At 50.0% G+C, this 23,723-nt stretch overlaps 6 protein-coding genes across 6 annotated transcripts; 4 read left to right on the forward strand and 2 right to left on the reverse strand.

Annotated features, from left to right (window-relative positions):
- Window positions 1-83: 83 nt before the first annotated feature.
- On the reverse strand, window positions 84-2,581 carry CI109_102742 (uncharacterized protein; the record flags this gene model as incomplete). Its single annotated transcript, XM_032006079.1, has 11 exons — window positions 84-238; window positions 310-550; window positions 693-882; window positions 945-1,004; window positions 1,082-1,305; window positions 1,375-1,389; window positions 1,450-1,699; window positions 1,780-1,916; window positions 2,037-2,153; window positions 2,226-2,329; window positions 2,416-2,581. The coding sequence occupies 11 exons, from the start codon at window positions 2,579-2,581 to the stop codon at window positions 84-86; spliced, it is 1,659 nt and encodes a 552-aa protein (XP_031859660.1).
- Window positions 2,582-4,714: 2,133 nt separating this feature from the next.
- On the forward strand, window positions 4,715-11,075 carry CI109_102743 (uncharacterized protein; the record flags this gene model as incomplete). The annotated part of the gene is made up of 15 exons (XM_032006078.2): window positions 4,715-4,828; window positions 5,015-5,734; window positions 5,787-7,064; window positions 7,118-7,285; window positions 7,347-7,668; window positions 7,724-7,852; window positions 7,901-8,082; window positions 8,140-8,394; window positions 8,454-8,622; window positions 8,682-8,893; window positions 8,947-10,151; window positions 10,214-10,296; window positions 10,352-10,448; window positions 10,508-10,941; window positions 11,011-11,075. The coding sequence occupies 15 exons, from the start codon at window positions 4,715-4,717 to the stop codon at window positions 11,073-11,075; spliced, it is 5,433 nt and encodes a 1,810-aa protein (XP_031859659.2).
- Window positions 11,076-11,376: 301 nt separating this feature from the next.
- On the reverse strand, window positions 11,377-12,348 carry CI109_102744 (uncharacterized protein; the record flags this gene model as incomplete). The annotated part of the gene is made up of 1 exon (XM_032006077.1): window positions 11,377-12,348. The coding sequence occupies one exon, from the start codon at window positions 12,346-12,348 to the stop codon at window positions 11,377-11,379; it is 972 nt and encodes a 323-aa protein (XP_031859658.1).
- Window positions 12,349-13,021: 673 nt separating this feature from the next.
- Window positions 13,022-15,810, forward strand: CI109_102745 (uncharacterized protein; the record flags this gene model as incomplete). The annotated part of the gene is made up of 10 exons (XM_032006076.1): window positions 13,022-13,688; window positions 13,771-13,820; window positions 13,895-14,058; window positions 14,123-14,159; window positions 14,223-14,329; window positions 14,382-14,436; window positions 14,490-14,674; window positions 14,734-14,849; window positions 14,908-15,615; window positions 15,689-15,810. The coding sequence occupies 10 exons, from the start codon at window positions 13,022-13,024 to the stop codon at window positions 15,808-15,810; spliced, it is 2,211 nt and encodes a 736-aa protein (XP_031859657.1).
- Window positions 15,811-16,880: 1,070 nt separating this feature from the next.
- On the forward strand, window positions 16,881-19,797 carry CI109_102746 (uncharacterized protein; the record flags this gene model as incomplete). The annotated part of the gene is made up of 3 exons (XM_032006075.1): window positions 16,881-17,796; window positions 17,875-17,953; window positions 18,015-19,797. The coding sequence occupies 3 exons, from the start codon at window positions 16,881-16,883 to the stop codon at window positions 19,795-19,797; spliced, it is 2,778 nt and encodes a 925-aa protein (XP_031859656.1).
- A 415-nt stretch (window positions 19,798-20,212) lies between these two features.
- Window positions 20,213-23,628, forward strand: CI109_102747 (uncharacterized protein; the record flags this gene model as incomplete). Its single annotated transcript, XM_032006074.1, has 12 exons — window positions 20,213-21,144; window positions 21,273-21,504; window positions 21,616-21,864; window positions 21,923-21,969; window positions 22,032-22,045; window positions 22,101-22,205; window positions 22,256-22,339; window positions 22,400-22,588; window positions 22,653-22,782; window positions 22,841-23,037; window positions 23,102-23,318; window positions 23,424-23,628. 12 exons carry the CDS (start codon window positions 20,213-20,215, stop codon window positions 23,626-23,628), a joined length of 2,601 nt encoding a protein of 866 aa, XP_031859655.1.
- Window positions 23,629-23,723: the final 95 nt, after the last annotated feature.

A 23,723-nucleotide genomic window follows, 5' to 3' on the forward strand; every position in this document is an offset into this window, starting at 1 on the left:
ACACAACTACCAATTCACCAATCACAGTCCACTGCGAGAGACCTACAGAATTGATTCGATGTCACTACCCTTGATATGACAGTTTACCAGTTCTTGAGCTGGTAGATCGCCTTCTGCTTCCAGTTGAGACTCTTGTACTTGTCATCCTCCTCAGTCTCGTCCTCGATATCATCGAATTCTCGCGCGCCGGTGGACAAATCCATCTCGTGCATCTTGACAGCTTTGGTGCGGTAGAGGACTGAGTGAAGAGGCATCGGATATATCAGTTCCCTATATTCCGTACCGATATAGGCAAAACACCTGACGTACGCTTGTAGACGGTGTATCCCACAACGTAGACTGGAATACCAATGTAGTTGGTGATGAAAGTCTTGTAGTTCCAAGGCATGAACGAGTCGAATCCCTTGAAGATACAGACAGCGACAGCCATGGCGAGGGAGAAGTAGGTCATGTACGGCTGGAAGGGAGCTTTGAAGGGGAGGGAGTCTCGAGAGATACCCTGTCTCTTGAGACCTCGCATGAACCCGACATGCGAAGCAAGGATAGAGACCTGCGAGTCAAGCACCGTCAGCTTTGTCTCCGCAACGTATATAGTTTATGACAGTCAGGGGGATTTTATGTTATAAAGGAACAAAGGACTGGATTTAGATGACGTCCAAGGGGTTATAGTATTCGAAGGGGCCTTCACTTACCCAGGTCAATCCACCGAAAATGGTGACAGAGTTGACGAAATAGTTGAAGATGGACAAAGCATCGTTGTCGGCAACGAGGTACGCCAATCCCATGAAGCATCCGGTGAAGATAAATGCCACCCAAGGGACACCTCGCTTAGTACACTTGGTGAAGATTCGAGGAGCATTTCCATCCTTAGCCATACCGTACCTGACCACAGAATGAATGTCAGCCGTCTGACGATAGTTTGGGGCTTCAAGACCTTGACTGACAGAGTTCTACTGGCGATGTACTGGTCACTGTTTGCCGCGGAGATGGTGAAGACCAGGATCCTGAGAGACAATGTCAGCTATAATTCAGCGTCGAGAATGGCGACGGTAAAGCGGTGTAGGAAGGAGACGTCACTAACAAGGCATTGATGAGAGCTGGGAGACCCTTGATTCCTGCGTCTTGGATAGCCACAACGAAGGGAGAAGCAGAGGCACCACCGGATGTACCCTTGGCGGCAGCCTGAGCAAGCTGTTTGGACGACGAGTCGACAATCATGCCGATGAGAAGCACACCGATGATGTAGAAGAAGAGGATTCGGAAGAAAGTCTTCTTGATGGCAGCGGGAACTGTCTTACGGGGGTTCTATAGGTCCAGCGAAGTCAGTAAACAGAACCCAAAGAGTTCCAGAAAGTGTGGCAGACGTCCACACACCTTCGCTTCACCGACCTACATGGAAAATAGGTCAGCTGGAGCTCTAAAACGGCAAGCCTGTCTAACGGGTCTTACTGTAACACCAATTAGCTCTGTTCCCATGTAAGCAAATAGAGCGAGAACAAGAGCGTTGACGAAGCCGAGGAACTTTCCGAGGTCGCCAGCCTTCTTGTAGGGCTTGAAGGCCTTGCCGTTTTTCCAGTAGACGAAGCCGAGACGCTCCTGCCCGGGCACACCGCCGAGGTCGATGATGAGGGCGAGGAGGATTAGACCGGTCAATGTGAGGATCTTGATGAAGGAGAGCCAGAACTCGACTTCGCCGAACCTGAATGAAAGAGAAGAATGGATTAGCCACAAAGGTTGGTGTGGGTGTGGCAGTTTCTGTCCAAGCGCGTTTTCACTTACCATTTGATACCAAGACAGTTGATAGCGATGACAAACACGATCAGGATCGTCACCCATACAGCACCGTTGATGGCTGTGGTCCAGAATCGGATGACCAATGCACCAGCGACGATTTGGTTGGGAGAGATGATGAGGTACTGAAGAGGATGGCAGTCAGCAATAAGCTTTGCGTTTGTGGCACGCGCGGGGATTTTTTTTCCTCTTTTGTCTGATTTCCTTCCCCGCTGCTCTCGCTTTGGATGCATCGCAAAACTCACCTTGCAGAGGTAGACCAATGCAGTCGCAAAACCGAAAGCGGGGTCGACACATCTGGTTGCGTGTCCAGCGAAACCCTTTTTGGAAGGGAAACGGGTGGACATTTCGCCAAGAGCAAGCTACGGCATGGGGCAACGTCGGTCAGCCGACCTGACTTTTAGGGCGCAGACTTCACTTTGGACTGAACATACCATGACACCGAAACAAACGATACCCATCACCACATAGGAGATGAACAGACTTCCAGGACCAGATCGAGCCAAACTGGTTCCAGATCCGATAACCAAACCAGTACCTAGCGACGTGTCGGGATTAGCACGAGAATGGTCCATTGCTCATTACCAAACTGCCGTGGTCATTGAAGTGGGAAAGACGCCTCACCGATAGCACCACCGATAGCAATCATACTGATCTGCCTAGGCTTCAACGCCCTGATCGTCTCCTCTTCCTTGGGGTAGACGACCTCTCCTTGATACACATGCTGGTCATCGTTCTTCTCCCCCTCGTACATGGGAGGTGGAACGTCGTTGTACTTCTGACTATCCATTGTGAGAGCTTATCTCCTGTCGATACGGTGGTGGTCGATATGCGGAGATGGGTCGATGGGAAAATTCAATGTGTTTCTTTCCACTACGACTTGGCAGAATATATATCTTTTCTTATCTTTTGATACGCTCCAAGCGAAAAGGAAAAAGAAGCAATCACTCCAACCGCAGTCACTGCTACCTATTTCAACCCTTTGCACTTTGCAACGACGATCGTTGGCGGGGCGCGGGGGGAAACACACAATTTCCTTTTTTTCAGTTCTCCTGAGCTGATAGTTCGAAATCTTGGATCCGGCCGGACGCTATGACCTGAGATTGAGAGAGATTAATCACTCTGGTCTTCTTCCTCTCCCGTCATATGATTACTGTTTGCCTTCCCCCAAGCCACCAAATGGGGCGTGTGTATGGGATAGAACCGATTACGTGCCTGCTCTGCCCCGTGCCCGTGATGTTATGGCCTCGAGCGTATTGTGATTGGAAAAGAATCGTAACGAGAGAGGTGTGTATTTAGGGGAATAACCATAAACGAGGTTTGGCTTGGCATTGCGTATATCCAATCGCGCGTGACCGCATGGGTGTCACCCATTTCCCATTTCTATCATTCGATGATGGAAGCAGACTACTCCCCTTATCTGTCTGTCTCTCGCCCCCCCGCCCACGGATGTATGTCCCTTACGGTTTGTGGCATTATACTGCGATGAAGCTAAAGGTGGTCGTGTGCAATGAGAGATAAGAAGGTACTTGGCATTATGAGTTGTATCACGTCATGAGAAAACTCTGCAACGGAACTGAATGCGTCCTCCAGCTTTACGACTACCGGTCGACAAATTTGTCCGTTCTCTATCACAAAACTTGCGCGCCCTCTTAAGAGGGGTTTTTGCTGGCGTCCACTGGCCAGTTGTAACTTACCAAAAGTTTCCATGGAAGGTGAACACGATAGACCGGATGGCATGTCTCTACCTTCTTAACGCGAACAATCACGAGGCCGTTGTCTGTCACTGATTGGAAATATACCGCGGCGTTTTCAGTCACTGGAATCAGACCCTGAGCGGTTGACTTTCTTCCGATCGTGAAGTATGAGCTGTTCACCAATCAAAATGGCTGTATGCCATACATCCTGACAACAAGCAAAGCCTGAAATTATCGTTCGGGTCTTCCTTATCTTGAATTTGTGTATCTGAGCATCAGGTCGAGAAGAAGCGAATTGGATTTTCAGCCGTCGAGTACTGCTTTCAGGTGTAGGGGTCTACCCGGCCACTACCGAGAAGATAGCAGTTTATGGCATTACCCGTCCGAGTTTCGACTTCGTGCCTTCACGGACGATCACTGTTACATAGGCATGTCCAATAGATCTTAACAACCCAGATCTATAGGCTCGCGAGGAAGAATGCTCAACCGAAAAGATAGACAACCGTGAGATACTGATGTGGCTTAAAGATCCCCCGCCCCGGTAATGTTTCGCCACGTGTTGTGATAAGATGGAACGGTTACGCGACTTTATAGGTTGTGGTGTTTCCGGATGGAAAAGGGTAAAATGAAATAATAATGAGAGCAAGGAGCTTTTGAGCGTTTAGGGGATCGTTTTTCTGGTTGGGCAGAACAAGGACGAGGGGAGCATTCGTGTTGGTTGGAAAGAAAGAATGAAAGCAAACCAACCCCCGGTCATCCATCCAATCCCCTCCCCCCCACATCCATCCAATCCCCCTTGCCACGCAAGCTTTTCTTTCACCCATCCATTCCAATTCCATACATCCTCGATATGCATTGTAAACAACATTCGATATCATCATCAACGCCATCATCACCGTCACCGTATTAGCATTGAACGTCATCATAATAGCAAATAAATAGAGAGATTCGTAGACTGGCTTCCGAGTGGATAGTATACCAGCGCAAGGGCCGCATCAGCACTTCTTCTCGTTATATTGCAACGCCGACCTTTCCCTCATACATTCAGCGACGATTGTTATTGAGACTTAGTACGGTGAGTGGCCCTCCACCACCATACATGCATGTAAGGGCAACAATCATTGACGTCTCGTAGAACAACGGTAGGAAGGAGATATCCCTCTCCCAAACCTTCCACCTTCCCCGCCCACTCTCTCACCTGCCCCACCCCCCCACTCGCTCCCGCGATGGCCGACCGACAGTCCAATCACACGCATTACACACGTCGTCCGTCGTCGAGCATGAGCTTGAGTCCGACCGCGAGGCATGGCACATCGGTGCCCGTCGCGAGATCTCCAGAAGTGAGTAGTCACAACTTTTGTGGGGACGTACGTGAAAGAACTGCACACGTTGCAGAGACTTTGGCGATTACAGTCCCTGTGTGATGCATATACCGACATGCGCATCACGTCTTCCCCTCTTACTTCATCTGCTCTCTAATCCTCCAGTAACGAACAGTCCACTGACTGTGTGGTGACCAATAATAGATCGAAGTCGGCTTTCCATCCCACCTCGGGTCTCGCATGTCCCTCTCCTCCCTCGTCAACCCTCCTCCCAGATCACCTCCGCGCAGATCACGTCCTTCACCTTCGCCTCCGTTCGAACGTAGACCAGTGCCATATGTCCCTCCCTCGTTCGTCAGTCCACCTCCGCTTCCACCAGGGTTCGTTCTCCCTCCTCACATTCGGTCGCCGGAACCACCATCCAGGCCACTCCACTCACCGATAGCTCGAGAGAACGATCCGTTTCTGAACTATGTCCCACCGCCGTACAACCCTCCACCGCAACCTTACCCAGCAACAGCTGAAGCTTCCGGCTCGTCGTGGTCCAATAGACACGAGTCGACACCCAGATCCATCGATCGCTCCCCAGCGAAGGCCTCATACGATCCAGTCAGGCATCAGAGTCGCGAAAGGGCACCTTTACCTCCAGGCTGGGAAGCAGATGGCAGAGACCCCTTCGGTTCCGACGAAGAACAACCTCAATACCGACTATCCGGGGAGAAGAAGAAGCAGAAGCCGTCGCAAGACACTCGAAGGTCATTTTGGAAAAGCCTGGCAAAGAATGAGAGCAAGTATTCACGAATCGTTAGACCCGACGATAGGCTGGACGGGAATGAGGAGTTTTGGGGAGAAGGTCTGAAGCGATACCAAAAGCAGAGAGAGCAAGAAGCTGAAGATGTCGCCCGATGGGCAGAAGAGTATGAAGTGAGTGTTGTTCATGATTTCAGTAGTCAAATATGATGCTAATCTGTTACAGCCGCCTGCCCACACACAGAAACCTCTCAAGAAGAACGGCGAATCTAGCAAGAAGAACGGCAAGGAGCCTCAGCGAGCACGTCAAGCTGATGATTCTGCACCTCCTTCTGGCGACGACGAGAACGGCAAGATGGGACGACCGAAAGGCTGGCCATCTGATCATCCCTCTCGAGTGGCGCAACGTGAAGCAAGGGATGCTGCTCGTGCCTCTGGCGTCGACATACCCAAACGCAAGTACAATCGCAAGTCCAAGGGCAAAGGAGCCAACATCGATGACGAGCTACTTGGTCTCGTCGGAGATGATGCTGCAAGCAGTCCAGCACCACCTCATTCCGACGACATTGACCCAGACGAAACCGGTTCTGCTCAAGGCGATCCTTTCGACCCAGACGCGATCGTACAACCTTGTGGTCTTACTCGTGCTGAAGTCATAGCGAGGATTGAAGCGGACGACGTCAAGGGTTTGACGGAAGATGACGTCAAAGCTGTGCAGGACGAGATGTGGATGAGGAAGAAGGATGGTGGTGCTCCGGTGAACAAAGACGGGACGGTTAGGAAGAAGCCTGGGCCTGCCAAAGGCTGGAAGAAGATGCGTGGGATTGAGAAACGAAAAGGAGACCCATACGAAGGAAGCGAAGCAGGCGATACATCCATTGCTGGCGATACTGTCAACGGTGAGGCAGATGCCGACATCGCAGCGCTTTTGGAGGATGGTTCAGTTGCCGAACAGCCAATCGAACGTCCACCAAAGAAAGGCAAGACAAAGGCTAAACGACGCAAAATCGACGATAAGCAAGAGGAGACAACGAAATATGCCGACCTGTCGGACGAAGATCACAAGCCATCCGACGCGCTCATTGCCGAAGAACTCGATGACGACAGGAGTATGCGAGCTGGCTCTATTGGGGGTAGTAGTGTCATCGATCCAAGCAGTGCTCCTGCGTCGAAACACAAGGGAAAGCAAGGCAAGGCAAAGGAGCCTGGTGTCGGGAAGGGCAAGTGGACGAGACCTAGCAAACCCGAGAAGGAGTTGCTTAAGAAGGCGGAAGTTTTGGCGGTCCAGCAAGCTCATCCTGATCTTCCCTCTGAGCTTACCGACGATCTCCCTCCGTCGGTGATGAGCGAGATGCCTTTCGACAATGCTCCGGAAGTCTTCAACATCGGTCCCAACCAACACGACCCCCGAGGTGTTTCCGAACAAGAAGCAAAGGTCCGTATGGGTTTGGTAGAAGAGCTGCAAAAGCAAACTTGGTCTGCTATCGTCCGAGATGTTCCAAAGGTGAGAGCATCGGGATCTGTAGCTTGCAAGTTTTCGCTGACACCACCACGTAGATCTATCGAGTTTACCAAGGATACGATACGATTGCCAAACAGGGTGCTCTCAGGAAAGCTCAAGCTGCCGTTAGAAATGGTACTGGCCAGAAGAACCTCAAATCTGCACAAAGGGCTAATAAGATCAACAAAGACGCTGTCAACAAGGCTAAGCGTATCGTCAAGGAGGTGAGTTAAATTGTCAACTCGCAAGGTAGCAGGATTCACTCTGATATTGACTTTGCGCTAGATGTTGGTCTACTGGAAGAAGAACGAGAAGGACGAACTTGCTGCTCGAAAGAAGGCCGAGAAAGAAGCTCTTGAACGGGCAAAGGTCGAAGAAGAAGCTCGAGAATCCAAACGACAAGCGAGGAAACTCAACTTCTTGTTGACTCAGACTGAACTCTACTCTCACTTCATCGGCAAGAAGATCAAGACGCACGAAGCGGAAGATGTGGAAGGTGGAGATGCCATCAAAGCACCAGTAGCGCCAGAAGGAGCAGAGCATGTCAATGAAGATCTTGGTCTTGATGAAAATGGGGAGCCCCTGCCTGATATCGATTATGATGACGGTGAGTCGTCACCTCTTTTTCGTCCAGATCGCTGCTTACTGATGGTATAACATAGACGACGAGGAGAATCTTCGAAGGCACGCTGCTCGGGGCGCTCAAGCCGCCGTTCAAGCTGCAAGAGACAAGGCGAAGGAATTCGACACCAACGCCAAGCGCGGACCTCAACCTGTGGAGGACGATACCAGTTAGTTCAAGTGTGCTAGTTCTAGATTTGCCGCTGATTGTCCTCTAGTGGATGGAGAGGAGCTCAACTTCCAAAACCCTTCGTTGGGTGCCGACTCCGTCACCATCACTCAGCCAAAGATGTTGATGGCTCAACTGAAAGAGTATCAATTGAAGGGTCTGACATGGCTTGGAAACTTGTACGAACAAGGTATTAATGGTATTCTCGCCGATGAAATGGGTCTCGGAAAGGTGAGAGGCTGAACGTGTGGGATGTCAGTAAATGGAAACTGATGCACTCCTTCACAGACCATCCAATCTATCTCCTTGCTTGCGTATCTCGCCGAACATCACAACTTGTGGGGACCATTCCTCGTCATCGCACCCATGTCTACTTTGCACAATTGGCAACAAGAACTCGCTCGATTCGTTCCTCGTCTCAAGGCCTTACCATATTGGGGTTCTCCCAAGGATCGGGAGACTTTGAGAAGAATCTGGAGTAGGAAGAACCAGACTTTCTCGGAAGAGTCGCCTTTCCACATCCTCGTGACAAGTTACCAGCTTGTACGTGATCACTAGTTCGCGGTCTATCTTTTTACGAGTAAGGCTGACCTTTCACGCAGGCCGTGCAAGATGAGAAATACCTACAGGGTATGAAATGGCAATATATGATCCTTGATGAAGCGCAAGCTATCAAATCGTCGTCCAGTGCTAGGTGGAAGTCGCTCTTGTCTCTACGATGTCGAAACCGTCTCCTTCTCACTGGTACACCAATTCAGAACTCCATGCATGGTGAGTCACTGAACTTTGATATATGATGATCACAAGCTGACACGACACAACCATTACAGAACTATGGGCTCTGCTGCACTTTATCATGCCTTCGCTGTTCGATTCACACGAGGAGTTCTCAGAGTGGTTCTCAAGGGATATCGAGAATGCTGCCGCGGGTGGTAATGGCGGATCTTTGAAGCCTGAACAATTGCGAAGACTTCATATGATTTTGAAGCCTTTCATGTTGAGAAGAGTCAAGAAGCATGTGCAGAAGGAGTTGGGTGATAAGGTGAGTCAAGTATGCTACCTTACTGGTAAGACACTTGCTTACATCTTTCTTAGATCGAGATTGATCTGCTTGTCGACCTGAGTCAACGTCAACGACGTATCTACAAAGCTCTTCGACAACGTGTATCGATTTCAGACCTTATCAACCAAGCCAACAACATCACCGATACCTCTGGCGCCAAGAACCTCATGAACCTTGTCATGCAATTCCGAAAGGTTTGTAACCATCCAGACCTGTTTGAGCGAGCCGATGTCGTTTCACCTTACATGTTCGGCACGTTCTCTCAATCTGGCAACCTTGCTAGGGAAGGGGACACGCTGTATCTCCCTGATTCTGCAAAGAACGCGATCGAAGTCAAGGTTCCTCGACTGTTATGGATCGACGGCGGAAAGCTGGATCGACCTGGAGAAGAAAGTTTGGCGGGGAGCGATACGCATGTCCTCAAAAACCTCATGAACATCTGGACTCCAGCGTGGATCAACGAGAGAGTTCAGGAGAAAGAGGCAGAATTCGGTTTCGTCAAATTGCTCGATGCTAGTCCCGCCGGTGTAGCAAGGCTCGCCACCGCTCATCCACTTGTCAGTCTTTTACAAGATTCGGAGGGTGCGAGAAACCGAATCGAAGATGGACCGATCATCGATGAGAACCACTTTGCTGCCTCATCGAAGAAACGATTCTTGATTCCCCCTAGAGTTCCGAATGCTGCTGCTCCGGGCCAGGTCCCTCTGCGGGATATCACCAAAAGAGTATGGAACGAATCGTATCTTTCGAGGAACGATGCTCGATTTGCCTCGGATTACGCGGTGGCTCCGCTCATCAAACCGGTCGCGTCGAATCGATCATTCCTGAACGCGCAAGATCGACTTCTCTCCGACCCATTGGTCCAGACGGCCATGTACGGCTTACCACCATCGCAGCTCAACGAGCCCATTGCTGTAGACTCGATGAAACAACTCGTCCCTTCTGTCCCGCCAAACGGTCTTCTCGCGTCCGCGCCAGCTGACCAAGCGCCCATCTCGACATTACGTGTCCCGCCAACCAAGCGACTCGTCGTCGATTCAGCGAAACTTGCTCGACTGGATGATCTACTTCGAGAACTGAAAGATGGAGGTCATAGAGTCTTGCTCTACTTCCAAATGACCAAGATGATGGATCTTGTCGAAGAATACTTGATCTACAGGCAGTACAAATATCTGAGATTGGATGGTAGTTCGCCAATTGGTGATAGAAGAGATATGGTCACCAGCTGGCAAACAAAGTGAGTTTATAGTCGCTCCTGTAAGGGAGTTACTTTCGACAGTGCTGATAAATCCCTTGCAGCTCTGAGATCTTCGTATTCTGTCTGAGTACGAGAGCCGGTGGTCTGGGTATCAACTTGACCGCTGCTGATACTGTCATCTTCTGTAAGTATAGTTCTCGTGTGGTTGTTTTGCTATTCAAGCTGATCATCCCTGTTAGACGACCACGACTGGAACCCGTCAAGTGATGCTCAGGCGATGGATCGAGCGCATCGTGTGGGTCAGACTAAGCAAGTCACGGTGTATCGTCTCATTGCGTAAGTCATATGTTCTCCGTCTCATCGTTAGTTGCTAATGGTGGCTTTCGACGATATAGGCGAGGAACCATCGAAGAACGTATTTTGAAGATGGCACGAGCGAAGAAAGATGTCCAAGATATCGTCGTCGGAACCAAATCCCTCACGGATGTCGCCAAACCATCCGAAATCGTTTCCCTGTTCATGGACGACGAAGAGCTCGCCGAATCCGTCGCGAAACGTATGCAAGCCCAGGCTCACGGCTACGTCCCCCCCGCGATCGAGAAGAAGTCCAAATTCGGAGATGGGCTTGGCGGTGGTGGAGAAGACGACGAAGATGATTTCTTCAGTTTGGCGAGGAACGTACCCAATGCTGAAGAGGAGGAAGAAGGTGGTGAAGAGGATGTAGCGGGGTCAGCGGTGAATGGGGTTGTGGCTTCTGGCGAAGGAGGGGCGACACAGGTCAATGGGAAGAAGAAGAGTGGGGGAAGTAAGAGGAAGGGTGCACCAGAGGGTGAGTCGGTTTTCATATAGTACCAATGTCTGGTCGTGTATTGTGCTGATTCTATGATTGAATCCGCAGGCGAAAAGAAACCGCAGAAGAAGAAGGTGAAGATTGCCCTTGGACCGGACGGTCTGCCCCTTTAGTGTGACAGTCTGGGCGGGGTTCAAAGCCAGTGACACGCCTCTGCGATGTTTACATTGCGTATGATTAGTTAGTCGAGCCAGGAAAGATACGTAGCATGGCATGGTGGTCCCATCATAGACTCGAAAAGTTCACGTCGCAGTATCTCATAGATTGTATGCATAACGTCGTGTAGTCTATAAAGGTATAAGAGTGCAAGGTATCTATGTGCAGGGTATATCTATACGTTTTGCCGAGTTGTCGCTTCGCAGACCAGTTCACCAATAGTGAGACCGTCCAACGGAGAGTTTTGAAGTGTACTAATCATATTCTCTCAAGGATATATGCCCAGACCCCAGTTTCAGGCTCATAGACGATCCTTTCCTCTTTTCCTGATCCAACTCTCCTTCCACCGGGTATATAAGTAGTCGCCACCATCTCCTTCTTCACGACTCGCCATCCCAATTGACACTCTCCTTTCTGGCCCATATCGGTTTTCGTCTGCTCCAAGGAGGAGGGAAGGAAATCATACCTCGAATCAGAGTATGAAACGCTCAACCATCTCCCACCTTTTGGAACTACCCGAGAGAGATTGTACACTAATCGGTGGACTGGGTCGGTGGGTGCTTTTGGATCGTGGGATAGGATGGGCAGAGGGGAAGAACATGATATAGCGTCAGAAGTTGATTTGTCGATGATCAGGTTGAACGGGGTATCGTCTCCTGTCTCAATCTCACTTGGAGAAATCGCTTCTCCTCCACTGTCTGCATTGATAGGATCAGTCGATGACAATTTGATACCCGGTGTAGATGAGATCAAAGTCGCAGCAGCTGATAACGAAGAGGAGTCGAGCAAATCGATGAGATGGAATTGGATCGGTGGAGGTGGTAAAGTAGGCGGTGTAACATAGTCCGTATCGTGTATACGGTATCGTCCTCCAGGAGACGACGCTTTGGCCAGCTGAGTCTCCTTATCGTCTGATGGGGTAGACCGACCTTGGCGTTCGGTGAGGTATTCGTACAATAGAGAAGAGAGGGAAGACGTCCCGCATCCAAGATGAAGGATATTTATATCCTGCTCAGCTCCTTCTTCTTGGGATCCCTGTTCGACTGGTCGTCCACCATCTCCAACTGATACGCCGCCTTTGTCATTGCGAAGACAAGACTTTACTGATTCGAGACACTGGTCGATTATAGGTATGAGTGTCGAAGTCGGGACGAGCCATTCGAATGACGTTTCAGACTCGAAGCGTGATGACCAATATTGTGCCGAGGAGAAGTCGGTAGGAGGAGCCATTGGGCTGTGAGCCGGGCGGGCGAGCGAGAGGTTGTAGAACAACTCTGCGCTCGTTAAGCACTTTCACTCAGAGCTGTCCTCTAGTCAGGTCCCGATGAGGGTAGATCACGACAGACGATCAGACCTTGCCACCAGCTAAAGTGTGGAACGTAACCTGCATTCGCATTGTAACTTGTCAACAAAAACAAAAGTCAAGTAGGATTTTTCGGAGATGCCACAACTCACTTTACCCGATTATCCCGTTCACAATGTAAGTTAAACCCTGATACCCACCGCATGGAAATAATTTATCAGATAACCAAACAAATCGGGTCAAAGTGTCACACTCCCCACTCCACCACTCCACCACTACTGCCATCACTGTCCCGGCCGAAACAGAGGGATTCTTCGTTCCACTTGGCAATTTATCTGATTACAACTAATAGGTTATTTGTTATTCCTCTCGCTCGGTCCGATATCTGCTACGCAACGTGGGAAATAATGGACATGATGGAATGCTGAGTAGAGGTGAGTCAGTCGGCGTTGATTGATCACGATATCTCCTACGTTGTTCGTCTCAGTTATCCTTCCCGCTCTTCTCCGCTTCCTCGTTTGTTTATTATCGTCTGCTCTCGACTCTGTTGTATTACTACGTCTACGTTTCTGACTCTGCTGTTCCGCAAGTCAAATCACAATGGTGATCCACGATGATGGCCCACAAGGAATCTTCGCTCTCCCCTCGACGACATCGACATCGACATCGACAATGACCTCGTCATCGTCATCAACGATAAATCTCTATCCCACTTCGACGGCTTTCTCCCTCGAATCGATTTCGGCTGGAGATATCCCAGATGCCGGAGGAAGAGGGACCATCGATCATTCTTCGCTCAATAGTCATAATCGCACTTCACCAATCTTCCATTCACATCGATATCATTTTAGAGCTTCGAGATATTCTTGGATTTGGATATTGGGTTCTATCCTACTTTTGATTATAATACATCTTTTCAGAACGACCAAACATCGGAGACGGAAAAGGCGGGTAATCAATTCAACCGACTCAACAACGAGTACGAGCACGACTACGACTACGCAATATAAAGCTGTAAACAGTGTAGATGATGAGGACAACGGGGAAGAGGAAGAAGAGGAGGAAAGTACAATACAACGGACGGAGGGAAGGGAACGAGCAGGATGGTGGATCCGGAATATAAGAGCTGTAGGAGCAGGATGGAGGAATACAATGTACTTGAGGAGTTTCCCAACGTGGCTGTATATGCCGGAGACTGTTGCGGACGGACTGTGGACGGTGGTATATTGTTTGGTGTACGGGTTCTTTTGTGTAAGAAAGACGGACAGTGAGTAGGGTCTGGGCTCTGTGCTTCCCACTGTCATCTTTTGGTTTTTTGGAGTGATAGGAAGCTGACATCTTCGTTCTAGGTTGGTTCCCAGTGACGAAGAACAATGCTGCAAACCAGCTGGGCGTCATGGTGAGCGAGCTCTCCCTTGAAGATCTCTAGCGTGGTCCTGGATGTCGATACTAACTGTAACACGTTACACCCAGTCCTTCTCTCAACTCCCTATTATCCTCCTGCTGGTCAGCAAGAACAATCCAATTTCCTCTCTCACCGGCATAACATATCAGAAGCTCAACTACCTACACCGAGCAAGTTCGAGAGCATGTCTCTTGACTAGTTGGGTACACGCTCTATTATGGACACCGAGGGTGTGAGTTCTGATCTGGCTGACAGGTTCCCATGGACGTAGCTAACAGCGAAGTGTCTTGTCGTAGATGGGAAGCAGGAGACACGAGACCGTACTTACTTTGGGTAGGTCGAGTTTGCCTGGATCATGAGGTGTGGAAATGCTCACTTGTCGACGTCTTCGCTCAGGGGATCGCTGCTCTTACCGGTTTCACCATGTTGTGGTTGACAAGTTTCCGAATCATTCGACGAGTCGCCTACGAGTTCTTCATCGTCTCTCATATCATCTTTTCCATGTAAGCCGTTTTCGCAGATCTCAATGACCACCTCGCTGATCATTCACATCAGCTTGTATCTGGTCGGGGCTTTCTTCCACTGGACCAGACTACATTATTGGGTCTGGGTGAGCTTTGCTGTGGAATGAGACTTTGGTGGTAGCTGACGATGTTGGAACAGCCTGCCATGATCATCTGGGCTATCGACCGAATCATCCGTGGTGTACGAGTGATATGGACGAACAATCTATTGAACCCTATGAAATGGAAATATTCAGGCGATAGCAAGATCGAGCTGCTCAATCATGATGTTATGAGAGTAACGATACGGCGAGGCAAGTTCAATTGGAGGGCTGGTCAGCATGGGTCAGTTCACTGTATTTTCTGCTACCAGATGAGCTATGCTCACCTCAAGATTCATGCAGCTTCATCTCAGCACCTTCGATATCGTCATCGCCGCACGAATCTCACCCGTTCTCGATCGCCAATATCCCGACTGAAACGACCAATGAGGCCGTCTTCCTGATACGTGTGCATTCGGGTGAGTGCTGATTACGACATGACGTGTTACGGCTCGCTGACTTCTTGTCCACTTGCAGGATTCACCAAACGACTAAGGCTTGCCCTCGAATCGGACGTAACCACTACACTCCCTCTCTACCTCGAAGGACCTTACGGCTACGCCCATTCCCTAGACTCGTACGCTACTGTTGTCCTAGTCGCAGGTGGTACCGGTGTGACTTTCACGTTAGGTCACTTCCTTCAGATCCTCGCCAATGCTCGTAAGGGTGAATCGGCGGTCCGTCACTTGCACCTGATCTGGCATATTCGACATGCAGAAGACGTTGAATGGATCGCGCCACTGCTCAATCAAGCCGCGGTGGATATTCCGACCGAGATGGACGTGATCGTCGATGTGTTTGTGACGAAGACGCATGCTTCTGATGAACCGTGGCCAGACGAACACCTTCCTCACGAACAGCAACACGGACATGTAAACGCCCGAGGTCTTGGTGATCGATTGTTGGCGGAGGTGGCATCAGGAGGAGCTCGAAGGATGTTACAGCTCCGAGGCAGTGCAGAAGATAATGGATGGGATGAAGGGTGTAGGACTTGTGCACCGTCCACACCTATGACGGAAAGTAGAGACGAGACGATCTTCTTACCGAAGCAGAATGCGATGGTGGGGCGATACGGATTGACCCCTGAAGCATGGGAGATTGTGAGGTGGAGAAGGGGAAGAGCGAAGTTGGACGAGATGATTGGTGAAGATGCGAGAGAAGCAGAAGGCCCAATGAACGTTTCAGGTGAGTTGAAACCACCATACCATCGAAACGGGAGTAGGTGAGCGAATCTGATCTGATCTGATTGTGAAAACAGTTTGTGGACCTGTACAATTATTGCATGCGGCGAAAAAGGCTGTGAGGGAAGTATCGACTATGAAATCTTCAAGGGAAGGATTGACAAGTATAGATTTCTTCGAGGAAACGCTGGGTGCGTAGGCGAGAACTGAGCGTAAGGCGACTTGTATCATCTTGTATGGCTTAGGTGGACGATCTGGGTATACAGTATTTACGGAGTGAACGATCTTTTGTATGCATCTACGGATTTGATATCGGTCAAGAGCGCGGTGGGTCCGAGCGTGCGATGGAACACACCTGTTTTGGCAGGAGAGAAAATCAGTCGCGCGACCCCGATTAGTCGTTGTGTTCTGGCTACTACGAGACTGTGTAATGAAGCGTAGCGTAACATCGGTGTTCATGTCACTTGGATCGCGTTGCAGACACTGTGTACAGACAGTTTTCCTCGCACCGATCACTCTCAAGTCAGGTCAGGGAGTAAGGAGACGCGATAGGGAAAAGGTGTGTGGAAAGGACATGAAAGCAAGGGAATGTGGCACTTGCGTTGTCGGTCTAGTTGAACGACGTTCTACATACCGTATGAGTGGTCAAAGTTAAACATAGCAGAGTACATATTGCAGACCAACGTATTTACTTTACCTAAGCTCAAGCATGATGAACAACTCTTCATGCATAAGTGTAGAGACAGCAGCTCAGTAGACCAGCCGCGGGCAACACAAACGTCCACAATACATACACTGAATCGCACTGCTTCCACCGCTCGGACATACGTGCATTTGTACACTATATGCGTGTGATGATCCGTGCGCTGGATAAGGGATTGATTGAGTGTGTGTGTGAGTGAGTGTTTATCCTCCTTTCGACGTTTCAGTAAACAATCCATCGTGTGTGATTTCTACAAACAACTTGATTCCAAACATCGCTTGACTCTTTCGATCTAAGTTACTTTGTCGTGACATTGGCTCTATTCATATCTTGACTGCAGCTGTCCAGTTGGGCTCTCGATATTTTGTAGACGCATCACTTCCACCCTATCGCTAGGTCTACTACCTAGCTCAGACTGTTTTGTACCCAGTATTGCTTTGCAGCTCTGCAGCTCTGCACAAATAGGTCATCCACCCATTCCCAGTAAGTTAAGCCGCGGGGCAAGTCGCCAGCACCAACCGAGCGGAGAGTGGACAAAGCTCACCTTTCCAACTTACTTCAGCCCGATGTCTGAGTCACAGTGGAATTTCACCTACTATCCACCTACCAGAACGATACACCCCCCAAACGGTCAACCTCTTCCACCCTTCTTCCCTCCTCCTACAGCAGTCCCAGGTGAACAACAAGCGTTCCCCTCTCCTGATCAGCATCAATGGGTCGACACCACCGGTGGTCATAATCACCAAGCACCGTCATTCACCACTCTTCGGCAACAAGGACGACAACCGACTATGCAGCGAGTCGAGAGTTTCAATACTGTCGATTCGTTTTCTGAAACCGAGATCGAATCGCCTTTCCCCTCACAAGACCACATGTCCGGCTTGCCTACGATGCCGACCACTACAACCATAATCTCGACTGCTCGATCCGGCTCTGGAAGACCTGCAAGACAGAAGAAGGCCCCACTCTCCTATGCGGAAGAGAACTTTGCCAATCAACAAGGTCCACAACATCCTCCCCTTCGAGCCAAACAGCAGCATCCTCCCAAGAACAAATCACCACCTCGTTCCGCTACTGCTCTTCAACCAATCTCTACCAACATCCCAAATAGGACGAAACAACATCCTCCTTCCCTGACAATCTCGTACGACAACGACGAGGGAGCTACGCTTTTCCTGCCTGATCCACAACATTCGCCTATCCAACTCAAGGGACTTTCGAAGAACGGTCTCCTCCCAGCTCCACCTGGTTCTATACTCGACGTGAACGACTTGCTCATCCTTCATCCTGTCGTCGCTCCGACAGGAACAGCAGGGACGATGGCAATACAAGGTCATACGAGTCAATATGAGATGTATACCTGCAGAGTGTGTTCGAAGACTTATGATGGGAAGAATGCGAGGAGTGTCGCAAGGAGACATTTGCAGGATAAACATGGGGTACCGTTGGCTGTCCAGAAGAGGAGAAGTAGATGGGATTTTGGTAAGTTTCCTCCATACGCACACACGAACGCTTATCACTTGTCTTTGAACATTTGGTCTGACCTAACGATCGTCGCAGAACCGGATCGTCCGAAGAACAAGAAGGATGCGAAAGACCGAAATCTCAAGGCCAAGAGAGAATGGGCTAACAAGAACCGGTGAGTGCAGCAACATTGCTCAGACCAGACCAGCTACTAACACATTCCATTCCGCCCGAAGCCAGCAAATCCAACTCGAAAAGACCCACTCTACTTTTCTCGAGCGTTTCGGACCTAACGGGATCGTCACAGCTTGCGGAATGCGGCTCGTCGCTCCCAAGTTCCGATCAGCCCACAGCTCTGTCAAAGGTCGTTTCCTCAACGGCGCTTTTGGCAAGATCATCATTCCCGAGGACATACTTCGTGACGTTCAAGCAATCCGTGATGGAGATAAGATCCGACAAGAACCAGAAGAGGATGAAGAGGATGATATCATCTATGAGGATCCGGAACAAGAGGATATTAGTATGGAATTGGAATACGAGATGGAATTACAAGTCGAGGGAGAAACGAAAGGCATGGGCAGGAAGAAGGCTGCAACTATCAGTGGAGGGTCCACATCCGTCGCGTCGTCGATCCCCTTTTCGAGATCGATCACTCCACAACACACATTCAGTACGGCCTCAACACCTTCGACAGCTTCTCCTCCAAGCTTGTTCCTACATCCTCTCAACACCCAGATCCCGACGTCTTCAGCAAGAACCTTTGATCAGAATGAGCAGACCTTCCCGACCTTCCCCTGGCTCAGCCAGTCAACCCTCCACCCGCCGTATCTTGCCCAGCCTGCTCAAGATCCACTAAGCACAGGTATCAGTCACGGACCCGAACACCCAACCCAGTCAATCTCGAAAAGGTTGATTGGCTTGCATCACTCTGGACAGCCTCAAACCCCCACAATCGAAGAAGAGGAACTGCCCTGCTTCTCGCCAGTAGATCCACCTCAAGTCCAGCAGACTTGGTCCGCGGCTTTCCCTTGGCAACAGAGGATCACCCAGTCCCAAACCCAGCTGGAGCCTGCTCATGAGATTGAGCAGCGATGGGAGAACATGCATCTTGGTGGTGACTGGGACACCGATAGTGGTGACGGCAACATCGCTGGCGGGAGGAAAGAGGGAAGTGTGGAGACTGAGGGCGAAGCGGTTGCGGCAGAGAGCTTGCTTAACCTCCACAGCACACCTCTAAGAGGTCCCGACAACTCCGCTACCAATGGGATTCGCAGCGCACAATTGACAAGAGGCGGCGAAGCATCGACACGGGGAATAAGGGCGTGGTCAGGAAGTCTTCTTGAGCCTTCTCCAATCGTCTCGCCTGTACCTACTCGACCTATTCGAGCGAGATCCTTCATCCAGCCTTTCAAAGATCCTCGACCTGAAGTCACAAGGAGTCTGAGTTTCGATAATCGCTCGACTCTGGACGATCCTTTCCTTCTCAACGAAACACCATCTCGACCGACTACCACTGGTCCGTCGACAGAACGCTACGGTGAACCCGGTCTTATTCTAGGTCGTCATCGCAAGAGACACTCTATAACAATGCCGAGTCCATCGCCACACCCCTCGACGAATGTCACGAAGAAACGTAAGGTGGAACAGCCCTCTCCTTCCGGACATATGGCCAAGGCGGAAAGTATTTCCGGTCAAACGCGTTCTGCACTTCGTACCATCTCAGTCAACACGACCAATTTGGCTCTCCCGACTGCATCGTACGATACACCCGTCAAGCCGTCCAACTCTGCGCTGCATGTCCCTTCGTCGATCACGAAAGAATGGCTGCTTTCCTCTCCCTGTAACGCAGATATGGCAGCGTCACTAGGTTTGGTACCTACACACTTTGCGCCTGCCACTCCTGGACTTAGAAGTGTGGTGGGAGCAGAAGCTACACCCGAGATGACGATATTGGAAGCAAGAGCGAAGAAGCGGAAGAATGGGCTAGATACGCCGGGTTTGGGTGTGGGTAGGAGATGAGTGAAAGTATGATCGCGATAGTAGAAAATGAAGAGATATATACAACATACATACACATACGGTACACATCATGGACAGTGCATATGCTTGCTCGACTGGATTCTATGTATCATGAATGCAGTTGCTTCCATTACGAACGTGTGCCTTCCCCTCCACGGAAAACGCCACATTGACCTATTCTCCAGCCTGAAATGGAATAAAGGCGACTTTGTTCGCTGCCACGTGCCGGAGATGACCGGCGGTACATGTCCGGTTTAAGTAGAGTCACTTCACTTTACAGCGCTGCTAGCGTACCGGACCACGGCGTACAGCATGGGTCCGTGTCATTAACTTACATCAACGCCGAAGACCCTTTAGTGTATCTGACGTGCTTGCTCACCGACACCGATACAAATCACCGATAGATTTAACAACGATGTCACCTTCACCTTCACCTTCGCCAGCACCCACACCTGGGTCTGTATCAAACACCAAACCTTCTTCTATCCCGAATAACCCTTCTTCGCGACCTTCACGTACTTCGACGCCTATCATAACTATGGCAGGTACACCACCTATACCCAATATCCCACCACGAAGCGGCTCGATCTCATCCTCGCAAAATGCAGCAGGGACGAGCGGTATTGTCGGTCGAAGTTTTTCAACATCATTCAAATCACCTTTGAATAGCTCTACCCCACCTATCGCTGGGGGGAAAGATCGTCGTCTTTCAATAAACGCCGGTATCCCATCCAAATCATCTAGCGATAATTTGATCGGTAGAAAACAATCTCCTCAAGGAATAGGAAGCAAATCTACTACATCAGCTCTAACAGCTGCATTGGGTACTTCCCCAAACACCAATGCTCCTCCTCCTGCCCCGGCTCCGGCTCCACCTGTTGTAGTGAGCGAATCGACTTCGACTTCACCATCTGCCTCACGACCTCTCTCGAGGAAAAATTCGAATATCCGACCATCTTTATCTCGTGAAGGATCAGGTACTTCAACTCCTCGTAATGGTAAAGCCAAAGAAGCTGCGACCGGAGCTGGCGCTGGCGATTCGAGTTTTTCAAATCTCGCTGATATACCAGATGAAGAGAAAGCAAAAGTCTTACGAAGACATTTGGTCAGTGTCGAAGAGAGAGGTAATGGATCTAAAGGATCGACACCTACACCAGGTGGAGAGGAAGAGACTTTTGGAGATGAGATGGATGCACCTACCAACTCTGGCACGGGTGCTGGTGCAGGGGGGTCGATTTCTACGCCTGGAGAAAGTGGAATTAGCGGGTATGGAAGTACGGGCGTACATACGAGAGATGATACGGAACAGTTCCCAATCCCATACGATGCGTTGGGTGGTGATGTAACGTGAGTGCTAGTGCGGTGTGCTTTTCCCCCTTCCTCTCACCTATTCTGTCATTCCATCTACTCCTCGTGGAGGGTTGTTACCTTTCCATCCGTGAAACTGCCTGCTAATTTGTGTAACTCTCGCACAGCCACGACTTGTACAAATGGCAACACGAACATCGCTCTCGACCCGTTCGATCCGCATCCTTCTCCCACGTCCCACTTGACAGATCGGCAATTCTTGATCCTACTCTCGCGCATATCAAGGAACCAGGAGGGTTTAGGAGGAATTTCGTCGTTAATCGTGCTCAGGAACAAGGTTTGGAAGCACCAACGATGGTCAGGAACGTTGTCGATTTCTTATTCCTCTATGGTCATTTCGTAAGTCAAGTCAACTCCTTCACTCAAAACCAGCTTCCGTTGGATCCGGGCTTTGCACAGTTCCGCATAGCGATCGAAGCTGATACGGTTTATCTTTGAAAACTCAAACAGGCCGGAGAAGATCTGAACGAAGATGAAGATGTGACGGATGAAGAAGAGGAAGATGAAGAATCTTTCCCTGCAAGCGGTTCTGCTCAACACCCAGGAGGAAGGATGGATGATTCCATACCCGGCTTCCCACAAGGAGAGAGAGCGCCATTACTCGGCTCTATAGGCAGAGGAATGAGCAAGACGAGACATCGACGCACAAAGTCAGGAGCAGCGGTCGGGACGGCCAGTGTAACACAAGCGGTTTTGATGGTGAGCTCACCAAGGCCTTTTGTGGGTGTGAACAAGCTGACAATGAAACGCCATGTAGCTGTTGAAAGGTTTTGTAGGCACCGGTATCTTGTTCATGGGCAAGGCGTAAGTGGAGGAAATGTTTCGCAACTGCACTGCTAAACTGACAACTCTGGGGTTGGATACAGCTTCTTCAACGGAGGTGAGCTAGTAGAGTTATGATAAGAGACGGACGTTAGCTGACAGTCATTTACCAGGTATCCTCTTCTCGGCAATTGTCATGGTTGCCATTGCTGGTATTTCTCTGTGGTCATTCTTGCTACTGGTACAGACATACATGAAGGTTCCAGGCAGTTTCGGAGGTGAGCTCGGTCATGAACAGTATCTGCAGTGAGCTAACGAGTCGTTCTAGATATCGGAGGGATTCTGTACGGCCAGCACATGCGTCTGATCATCCTCACATCTATCGCGGTATCCCAGATCGGTTTTGTCGCGGGTGGGTTGCCCTGTCATTCTTGTCCGCACGGCGAGGACGTACTAATCTATTCCCTCGCAGCTTATACCATCTTCATCGCTGAAAACCTTCAAGCATTCATCATGGCCGTCACGGACTGTCGAAAATACATTCCAGTCCGATTGCTCATCTTTGCCCAATTGATCGTCTTCCTTCCACTTGCGATGATCAGGAATTTGGCGAAGCTTTCAGGAACTGCTTTGATCGCAGATGCGTTCATCCTCATCGGTCGTGAGTGTGACCGTGTATTTTGATAATGACGAACGTGTAAGCTGACGCGGTAATTGGTGTGCAGTCATCTACATCGGAGCCAACGAAGTCTCGGTTCTGTCCCACCATGGTATCGCAGATGTTGCGCTTTTCAACAAAGATTCGTTCCCGCTCCTCATCGGAACCGCAGTCTTCGCTTTCGAGGGCATTGGCTTGTGAGTGGGCCTGTATGACTGACAATGGACACAGTGCTGATGGTATGTGCGATTACAGGGTCATTCCCATCACCGAGTCAATGCGAGAACCGCACAAGTTCCCCATGGTGTTGTCGGCAATCATGTTCGTTGTCGCCGTCCTGTTTGCGGGTGCGGGTGTCATGTCCTACGCTACGTATGGAAGCAAGATCCAAACCGTTGTCATTGTCAACTTGCCGCAGGAGGACAAGTTTGTCCAAGCCGTTCAATTTTTATGTGAGTTAGCTGTGGTTAATCCATTCGTTGTTAGACAAGGGCTGACAGTACACCTTCTGTATAGACTCCGTTGCCATCCTTTTGTCCAGTCCTCTTCAACTCTTCCCAGCTGTGAGAATCATGGAGAATGGTCTGTTCTCCAAATCGGGTAAACACAACCCTTCGGTCAAATGGCAGAAGAACGTGTTTAGAGGATTTACGGTTATTTTCTGTTCATTGCTCTCGTGGGCTGGATCGTCGGAATTGGACAAGTTTGTGTCGCTCATTGGATCTTTTGCTTGGTCAGTGGTTTCTCTCTTAACACTTCGTGTCATTGTTCCTCTTGAAACAAGGACAGGAGTGTGCGATAAATAACATTTGCTGACGTTTTGTTGATCGGTTCGCAGCATCCCCCTCTGTTTCATCTACCCACCCATGCTCCATCTGCGAGGTGTCGCCAAGACCAGGAAAGCCATTGTGCTTGACTGGATCCTGATCATCTTCGGGTCTCTCGTCGGCGTATACACGACTGTCCAGACGGTGCGAAGTCTGTTCATTCCGACTGTGGGGGGACCTAAGCTTGGCAAATGTGAAGTACCAGTGGGTGAATGAGGTGGCGAAATCGCGAGGAAGAGCCAGGCATAGCACTGTACGTAGATACGGATATCTCGTAGAGACAGGATTCATATAGCACAAGCACCCTGTAC

Source organism: Kwoniella shandongensis, chromosome 5 (genome assembly GCF_008629635.2).
Source record: "Kwoniella shandongensis chromosome 5, complete sequence".
In the NCBI taxonomy this organism is placed as follows: Eukaryota; Fungi; Basidiomycota; class Tremellomycetes; order Tremellales; family Cryptococcaceae; genus Kwoniella; species Kwoniella shandongensis.